Consider the following 10,231-nt stretch of genomic DNA (forward strand, 5'->3'; position numbering starts at 1 on the left):
AAACTTAATACCATAATCATCAAAAACTGAAAACATAAATTTGAAAATAATATTAAAATTTCCATAAATTCCCAAAAAATAAAAATAAAAATTACACAATCGAATGATTATCTCAAGCTTCTCTTGTTCCCATTCACTTCATAGTTTAATACTTCGTTAAGACATACTTTAAGTTTAAGTGGAGTGAGAATTAAACGCTTCCGTTTCGTTGGGGCTTCATATATATTGGCCAACATAATAGGAGGAAAAAAAAAAAGACATGAAGGTATTCTTAATGTTTCAATAGAAAAAGCTTTTGATTAAACTTTAATCTTCACTAGTTCATGAGATCAAGAACTTAAGCAAGATAAGTTCTTTTGCTTTTGAGGCTTTCTGTCAAGAGAGATTGCAACATCCACCAACCATATTTGAAACTATAAAAAAAAAATATATATAGATAAGCCCTTTACAAGGAACCTAAAATTTTTTTAAGGCAACTTACTTGAGTTTACTAGATGAAGTGCCAATATATCATTGACATTCAATTACACATTCAGCAAAATATTTAAAGCATGTTAATTACCAATATCTTTCACGACGAGTCCAAGAATAACGAAACTCAATTACGCATCGGCGAATTGCTTGTAACTCATGGTAGACATTGTTCTGCTTTTCCAAATTTGTGGAGTAATTCCTTGTACAGAATATTGTGACCCTCTCCAACATGTTTGCATTCTTAAGAAAATATTTTAAGAAAGTTACTTCTCGTACATAACCTTCAAAGAATGCGATGATAACAGTCTTGAGGCATGACTTCAAACATTGGGGAACAATGTTCAATAACAAACGATTATCCCGGTGGAAAACCTGCATAACAATCACAAATTAGTTCATCACTTCTAAAAATATCATAAGTTCCTTGCTAATCCAACTTAAAGCTATAGATAATATAGTATCTAGTATATGTTTGGAGTTTAAAATTTTACACTTGGAATCTCAAGAGATTCGACAATAGGTGATTTCAGAAGAAAGTTCATCAATGCGCCATTTGTATGGCCATAATTACATGAAATCACCTTCAAATGAGCCAAGGTATGAAATGTAGGAAGACAAGTATGGAGATTTTCCTCAAAAGAGAGACACTTGGCACAAGAAGGAAAAACAAATTAGTCTCATGAAAGAATTATAAGATGCTGGTCGATAGAATGAACATAAAATAATGATTAAAGATTTCTAGCAACGGTTGCTCAAGCAAAAAAGTTACTGCACCTCAAGGATATCATTTGACAGTGTAAGTGTTTCGACATTATGAGCTCCACCAATTAATTTTATTGCACGTTGAGCACATTCTTTTTTCTTATATCCATAATATTCTTCATGAAAAAGTGAATCCTTCAGAGAAGACATGTTACATAGTAAAACTTGAACTGGTAAACAACTTCTGCAATTTAAGAGAGATCAGATTTTCCGCATAAATTCTGAAAAGACAAAGAGAGAGAAGGCTACTGATCTCCAATGTCCTTAGAGTAGGAACAGAAACGGTGACTTCAACAGTATTCTTCCAGAAACAACGGTATAGATCCAACTCCTCAAGAACTGGACAACCAGAAAGAATTTGTTCAGTGGACTGATCACCTTCAAATGTTACCGACCAAAGACGTAATGTTTTAAGGTTTGACAAGTGTTTTAACGGAGGAACCTTGAAAAGAACTCTCATATCTAATCTCAATATCTTGAGTGTATCAGAACTAAAAAGGGCATCAGGTAACTCAAAGCATGACGTATGAGGTAAGGAAAGATCAAGCTCTTGAACCTTAAGAGTTACAGCAACAGATATCCATGAATTAATACGCGATGCGCTGACATCCATAATACACCTGAAACAGAATTTCCGTATACATGAAGGATCACGATGGAGTACTTTTTCTACAGAATCTAAAAAGCTAGGCTTCATGCCCAGCTGCAGATAATGACTACACTCATCGAAATCAATATTAGAAATAGAAGTCCAAAGATTTTTCCATCTTGTTGACAATGCAGAAGTCCTCAAAACAACTTTGATGGGAAGGAAGGAAAAAATGTGAAGGATGATACTGTCAGGCAATTTGCTGATTAAATCTTCGCCTGCACCGACTTTCCATCTTATCAAAGGCTTCCGGATTTTTGAATTACGTTGTAAAACCATAGTATCTTTGTCCACAATTTAATCTGACTCCCTAAAATACAGAATTCAAACTCAGTAAAACAATGATTTTAACAATGGGAATAAGTTTTTTAGGTTCCACAGTAAATCACTTACAAGAAAACTGGGTATAAGAATAATAAAACTAATTCTTGAAAACTATAAATTATCAATGCATTTTCTTCCCAATTCAAGTAAATTTTACAAACATATTTTGCCTAAACATGATATATGAAAGTGTACAGAGACTGTTGGCCAAAACATCAACATCATTCATCCAACAACAGCTCTCAAATAAAATTGTTCACAATGACATAAATGATGGAAAAAAAAAAAAAAAAGACTTTTAAGCACCAAATTTAATTTCAAATACTAACCCTTTTCTTTTTCAGTAAGTTCAAATGCCTCCGTTGTTCTATTTGATTTGAAGTTGTGGATCGTTTACTAGGTTTTCTCACTTCTTCGGCAAGTGTGGATGAAGTGACTAGTGAGAACGAAAAACGACGTGGTTTCTTCTGAAGTTGGGATTCTTTACTAGGGTTTCAGTTTTTCCCGCTTCTTTGGCAAGTATAGATGTTGTGAGAATTGAAACGACGTAGTTTGGTAATTTGTAATCCTCCAACACTGATGAGCTTTTAAGGCCTTGGGCCCTTCAAATTTTTTGGCCCAATAGTTTATCATTGGGCTACTATGTGGACTATACAATCCATTAATTCAACTAAAATTAAAATGAATAAAAATTAATTTTGTAATTTTTAAAAAATAAATGAAAATGGTTGCAATATTTTTTTATAAAAAGGAAAAAGAAAAATACATGTATGCTAATTTTATGGGATATTTTTTGTAAAGTCATAAAATATTTTTAAGTAATAAATATTTGATAATAATTTTTTTTTTTAAAAAAAAAAACATGTTTCAACACTTTTAGATATTTTATAAAAAAAAATTACATAAAAGAAAAGAAATTGAAGCTGAGTCCTTGATTTGAGATTCAATTTATGGGACAACTTATATAATTATATCATTTATATGTAATTAATATGTCATTAATAAACAAGCTACTAAACCTTAAGGGATTGGTCTGACCGTCAAGGAGGCCTGCTCCTTTCCTTGAAATTTTTGGTTCAAACCTTAGGTCCACCTATCATAATAAAATTGTGATTTACTTAGTGTTTTGGGTTTGTAGGGTGTTCAATAGATTCCGAAAATTAATTGAGATGCACATAAACTGGCCCAAACACTCGGTTACAAAAATAAATAATTGAAAAAATAAACAAGCTACTACATGAATTATAAACAAACATGCAAAGTTTCATAGACATGTAATATTCACTTATCATTTATAATTTTTGATATTAAGAAAAATGTCAACCTAATTACAGATATACTTCATGAGGTTTATTGTACTTTAGGATACCAACTATAAACCCTACTGAAAAACTTGTAAAATTTGTATTAATGTTGACATCTATTACACACACACACACGCGTAAGATCCCTCTTTAAAACATGAAATATGATCAGACGAAGGTATATCTGGGATTGTAATTCGAAGTGGAGGATTTCTAAATTATAAAATAAATAATAGAAACCACATAATTTTTTTTATTTTTTATTTTTCGAGTGTTTTGAAAGGGAGCGAATGAAAACGGGGCTTTTAATTTTTGCTTTTTGTTCGTTCTATCTTTACAGAATGATCCAGTTGTCGAGAGTCCACTATCCATTTTATAAGTTTTTCTTCATATCATATCCAACTTTGTAAAAGCCTTCATAATTTATCATTTTTGCTTCTATCTCTTAAGCCATGCAGCTTGGAAAACCTTTCACGTGCTATTCAAATATAAACTAATTAAAAGGATCATTATCTCCTTTATTCTGTTCATTAACTAATTATAATTACTATATTAATATGTATATGTATATCCCACAGATAATTAATTTATTTTCTAAGAATATTGCATTCTATTTTCTCTTAAAGCTGATTCAAGACCCTTGAATCACACAATAAATTCAAAGAGTACTATACACTTTACTTCACAAGAATCTAATCGCTTTTCAGTAAACAGTAAATAAAAATTCTCTCATAGTAAGATTTATATTAATTCCGGATGCTTGAATGCCATTACTTAGCGAATTTTTTTTTTTTAAAATAAAGTTTCATCTAAAGATATATATAGAGATGAAATAATATTGTAATGTTTTGATATGAAATCTCTTAAGGCCTCGTTTGGATTGAGGGATCTTAAATGAATGACTTGTTAAATTCATGAATTTAGTAAAATTCTTCCTTTGGGCTTTTTTTTTTTTTTTTAAGTTAAAATCCATGGATTTTGGAAAATTCACCACCCTCCAAAATCCTTCATTTTTGAGGGTTTTTAAATCCCACCTGGGAAGTGAGATTTTGCCAAATCCATCCGTTTTAATAAAATGAGGGTTTTTATTAATATTTTAATCATCCAATACTATCCTTGTTAATAATTTAAAATCTAAAAAATTACCCTTTACCCTAATTAAAAGAAATATATTTTTCGTTTTCTCTTTTTGAGCTCTTCATCTTTACATCATCTACATCTTCAGAGCATACTAGAAAAATAATCTATTTGTGAGTTTCTGTTTCTTTAATTAATTATTTTCAATTTCTTATTTGCAAAAAGCTTTTTAATTATTTCAATTTTTCCAGATGATTCTTTTTGTTATTTGGATAAGAACTTATTAGCTGTAGTAAGAAAGATAGTACTCAAATACCCATTTGAAACTGATTTCTTCTTCAACTTAGATGATGAAGCAAAGAAGACATATGTTTTGACTCTTTTGATTCCAAATGCATGACTAGCAACTGATTATGCTTTTTGGTTATGATTATTTTGTAATGTTTAGTGTCTTGTGACACTAATATGCTATGATGAAACTCACTAATGTTCCAGCAAGTTTTGTATGTTTTTGGACACGGTGTTAGTGCATTATATTGACACTAATTTTCTATATAGGTATGGTTATGTTATATGTTTTAATATGAAATTATTCAACTATTGAAGTTATCATAAATGAAGATAGTTGATAATATATTATATTAACTTGAAATTTTTTTGTTTTATTTACCAAATCATAAAAAATCATTTATCATAAGAGAAATACTAGATGTATAAAGACTTTTTGTAGAAGTCTTTGTACAAAGTGATGTGATAACTGTCACGCCACTAGTTTGTAAAAAGAAAGAGAAGATTGATGTGAAACTAGTGGTGTGATAGATGTTACATCACTTTGTACAAAAACTCTTTGTAACAAAGACTCTTTGTAAGAGTCTTTGTGCCTTAGCATTTCCCTTATTATAATAAGACTTCTTTATCAAATATAATTTGACTTGTATTTAATTAGATGAAAGTTGATGTTTTGTTGGTTTTGGATATTGAGGGTAAAGTTATAAATTATTTATCAAATCCATGATTGTATTCATCTAACCAAACATGAGTGCATGGAAATTTGATTAACAATCCATGGATTTTATATTTAAACCAAACAATCAAATCCATCAATCCGAACATGCCTAACTTTAAACCAAAAAAAAAAATAATAATAAAAAAAAGCAAATATATATATATAAAATGTGGGTATTGTTAATAGTAATAATTTTGGTTATATATATATATATATATGTGGGTATTGTTAATAGTAATAATTTTGGTTATATATAAAGGATGTATATTAATTGCCAAATATTTTAATTAATCTTTTTCTTGCAATGTCTTAAATGCAGACAAAGTGATACAGTTTGCAGTTATATATATATATACCTGAAAAAGTGGGGCTGACGTCAAGCCTTGTCAGCTTAGACGGTCAAAACTTAGGTAGGTTCTGCAGCGGTTCAAACGCAGTTACGTCGCATGCTGACGTGAGCGGTCTGCTCCTGCCAGTATAGTGGGTATGCACCAGGCTGACGAAAGGTTGGAAACGTTCCACGTGTCTAATCCCTGTCACTCGAGCAGGTGACCAACGAGACACAAAGAAGGATTCGCACGACAGCCTGACCCACTTGCAAATTTAGTAATCATTACCTCAATTCATCCCACTATAAATAGAGGGCTCCTCTCCCATTTGTGAGATTAGCTCATTTTTCTCTGAAATAACATATATTCACTTGTATTCTTTAAGATATAAATCAGTTCGCTAAACGCGATCTGATCTCATATATTAATACAATACCAGTGGATATAGGATTTGCTTATTTAAGCATCCAAACCAATTTAAACATTGTTCTTCATCTTATATTAAACCTAATATCCCCATATACGCGTGTGTCTTTTGAATCAGTTCAACATTTCTCACGTACGATTAGTTGGTGTCAAAATCAAGCATTATATATATACTATACATGAATTATAAACAAACATGCAAAGTTTCATAGACATGTAATATTCACTTATCATTTATAATTTTTGATATTAAGAAAAATATCAACCTAATTGCAGATATACTTCATGAGGTTTATTGTACATTAGGATACCAACTATAAACCCTATTGAAAAACTTGTAAAATTTGTATTAATGTTGGCATCTATTACACACACACACACGCGTAAGATCCCTCTTTAAAACATGAAATATGATCAGACGAAGGTATATTTGGGATTGTAATTCGAAGTCGAGGATTTCTAAATTATAAAACAAATAATAGAAAAATAACTATAGAAACCACATAATTTTTTTTATTTTTTATTTTTCGAGTGTTTTGAAAGAGAGCGAATGAAAACGGGGCTTTTAATTTTTGCTTTTTGTTCGTTCTATCTTTACAGAATGATCCAGTTGTCCAGAGTCCACTATCCATTTTATAAGTTTTTCTTCATATTATATCCAACTTTGTAAAAGCCTTCATAATTTATCATTTTTGCTTCTATCTCTTAAGCCATGCAGCTTGGAAAACCTTTCACGTGCTATTAAAAAATAAACTAATTAAAAGGATCATTATCTCCTTTATTCTATTAATTAATTAATTATGATTACTATTTCAATATTGATATGTATATCCCACAGATAATTTATTTATTTTCTAAGAATATTGCATTCTATTTTCTCTTAAAGCTGATTCAAGACCCTTGAATCACACAATAAATTCAAAGAGTACTATACACTTTACTTCACAAGAATCTAATCGCTTTTCAGTAAACAGTAAATAAAAATTATCACATACTAAGATTTATATTAATTCCGGATGCTTGACTGCTATTACTTAGCGAAAAGTTTTTTTTTTTTTTTTTTTTTTTAATAAAGTTTCATCAAAAGATATATATAAAGAGGAAATAATACTGTAATGTTTTGATATGAAATCTCTTAAGGCCTCATTTGGATCGAGGGATCTTAAATGAATGACTTTGTTAAATTCATAGATTTGGTAAAATTCTTCCTTTGGTGTTTTTTTTTTTTTAAGTTAAAATCCATCACCCTCCAAAATCCTTCATTTTTTAGGGTTTTAAAATCCCACCTGGGAAGTGAGATTTTGCGAAATCCATCTGTTTTAATAAAATGAGGGTTTTTATTAATATTTTAATTTTCCAATACTATCATTGTTAATAATTTAAAATCTTAAAAATTACCCTTTACGCTAATTAAAAGAAATATATTTGTCGTTTTCTCTTTTTGAGCTCTTCATCTTTACATCATCAACATCTTCAGAGCATATTAGAGAAATAATCTACTTGTGAGTTTCTATTCCTTTAATTAATTATTTTCTATTTCTTATTTGCAAAAAGCTTTTTAATTATTTCAATTTTTCATGGTGATTCTTTTTGTTATTTGGATAAGAATTTATTAGCTGAAGTAAGAAAGATAGTACTCAAATACCCATTTGAAACTGATCTCTTCTTCAGCTTAGATGATGAAGCAAAGAAAACATATGTTTCGGCTCTTTTGATTCCAAATGCATGACTAGCAACTGATTATGCTTTTTGGTTACTGATTATTTTGTAATGTTTAGTGTTTTGTGACACTAATATGCTATCATGAAACTTACTAATGTTCCACCAAGTTTCATATGTTTTTGGACATAGTATTAGTGCATTATATTGATACTAATTTTTTATATAGGTATGATTATGTTATATGTTTTAATATAAAATTATTCAACTATTGAAGTTATCATAAACGAAGATAGTTGATAATATATTATATTAACTTTGAATTCTTCTTGTTTTATTTACCAAATCACAAAAAAAATCATTTATTATAATTGGACTTTTTTATCAAATATCATTTGACTTGTATATAATTAGATGAAAGTTGAACTTTTGTTGGTTTTGGATATTGAGGGTAAAATTGAAAATTACTTATCAAATCTATGGATTATATTCAACTAACCAATATATGAGTGCGTGGAAATTTGAATAAAAATCTATGGATTTTATATTTAAACCAAACAATGAAATTTATCAAATCCCTCAATCCAAAGGAGGCCTAACTTTAAACCAAAAAAAAAAAAAAAAAAAAAAAATGTGGGTATTGTTAATAGTAATAATTTTGGTTATATATAAAGGATGTATATTAATTGCCAAATATTTTAATTAACCTTTTTCTTGCATTGTCTTAAATGCAGACAAAGTGATACGGTTTGCAGTTCAAAAATTCATTAAATTTGTCAAAAATCTCGTTCCTAGTAGAGTAGGAGTTTAGGTATCTGCATTATTGAGCAGAGTATATTTTATTATTAAGGTATGTGCATTCTTAGTGATGAAGAAATTACCCAAATACGGCTATAGTTCGCCACTTTCCAGGAGCAGCAAGAACTTGTCAATTTCAGCAACCAAGTCTTAAATACATCAAAGTATGCTTTTGAGGTAAAAGCCAACCCACTTAAAAAGAAAACATCAATTTGATCATTGCCATGCCATGAACGTGCTTTTCAATTCTTTATTGTAAAGGAAAAGTTGATTGCCTAAACCTTTTTTATTCTTAATTTAAATGTGCTTTTGACCTCTATAATTGCTGGCTGCTCTTATTTGCTTTACTTCCCCTCTTTGCCTTACTTTCATTAACTCTGGAGCTTATTCTTTGTTTTGTCTTAATTTCTCTTTTTTCTTTTAAGTAAATTTACTATCACAAATAACAAAAATTCATTTACAGTTTCATTTTCATCAATTTTTTTATTTATATGTGTGATAATTAACTATCCGAGATTGTATTCTTTTACTAAATAACTGGGATTATAATGTTTTCTATATAGGTTTATTTTATTTTCACTTATTTAGTATTAAATTCATCTCCTTTTTTTTTACAAAGTATGAAACCCTTTAATAAAGATAAAAACCCCCTTAAAAATATCATACATCCCTTGCAAAAATTATGAAAACCCTTTAATAGATGTAGTTTATATTTTATGTTTTTAATTTTTTTCTCTTAAAGGGTACTTTTAATTTTTTATTCTTTCATTTTATATCATGTCATTACGCATTCGTTTCTTTATTTGATTTGACTTAAGAGTGAATATAATTTGTAAAAGTAACATAAATTTTTTTTTTTTTCTCTTTAATACCCAAGATAGAAAAGCAAGAAAGTAAAAAATGAAAATGGAAACAAAAAGGATATAAATAGAAACCCCCAAAAAAAAAAAAAAAATTTGGAGGTTCCAATTAAGGTTCCATTATTCATTCATGTGACAAAAGATTCAGTGAAAAAGCACAGTATTTAATCAACCCAATTAAATATCTTTCTTTCTTTGCTTTTTTATTAATCACTTTTTCTCTTCTTCCATTCACAATTTCAAAAGCACTTTTTTTCCGCCAATAAATAAACCGCCTTTACTCTTTCAAAGAGGTTTTGGATACCCCTGAGGTTTACTGAAAAAACAAAGAGGTCCATAGGTTTCAGAATAAAACATTTACACCCTTATAATTTATGAATATGCTCAAATGTATTATAAACTTTCCATTCCGATACTTGTTGATCTCCATGTACTACCACTAAACTTCAGGGGTGTTAAAAATCGCCTTGTTTCAAAACAAAACTCACTCTGACATTCTTTCACTTCCTTCTCTCACACTCAGTCACAGACAGCAGAAAGCAGAAGCACTTAAACAACACAAC

General features: G+C 29.3%; 1 protein-coding gene across 1 annotated transcript; it reads right to left on the reverse strand.

The window, feature by feature from the left end:
• Positions 1-541: 541 nt before the first annotated feature.
• On the reverse strand, positions 542-2,164 carry LOC116117988 (putative FBD-associated F-box protein At5g53635). Its single transcript, XM_031403964.1, has 4 exons — positions 1,392-2,164; positions 1,249-1,348; positions 966-1,121; positions 542-846 (listed from the first exon to the last, which is right to left on the reverse strand). Exons 1-4 carry the CDS (start codon positions 2,162-2,164, stop codon positions 559-561), a joined length of 1,317 nt encoding a protein of 438 aa, XP_031259824.1. The 3' UTR covers positions 542-558.
• Between the last annotated feature and the right edge of the window lie 8,067 nt (positions 2,165-10,231).

Source organism: Pistacia vera, unplaced genomic scaffold (genome assembly GCF_008641045.1).
Source record: "Pistacia vera cultivar Batoury unplaced genomic scaffold, PisVer_v2 Contig829, whole genome shotgun sequence".
Lineage (NCBI taxonomy): Eukaryota > Viridiplantae > Streptophyta > Magnoliopsida > Sapindales > Anacardiaceae > Pistacia > Pistacia vera.

What these genes read in the sequence shown, in the direction of transcription:
- LOC116117988 (XM_031403964.1), bottom strand. Translation starts at nt 2,164, where the DNA reads ATGGTTTTACAACGTAATTCAAAAATCCGGAAGCCTTTGATAAGATGG. An exon ending in ACCAGTTCAAGTTTTACTAT is followed by an intron (nt 1,349 to 1,391) that starts GTAACATGTCTT and finishes TCATGAAGAATA; the next exon opens with TTATGGATATAAGAAAAAAG. An exon ending in TGTCAAATGATATCCTTGAG is followed by an intron (nt 1,122 to 1,248) that starts GTGCAGTAACTT and finishes TCTTGTGCCAAG; the next exon opens with TGTCTCTCTTTTGAGGAAAA.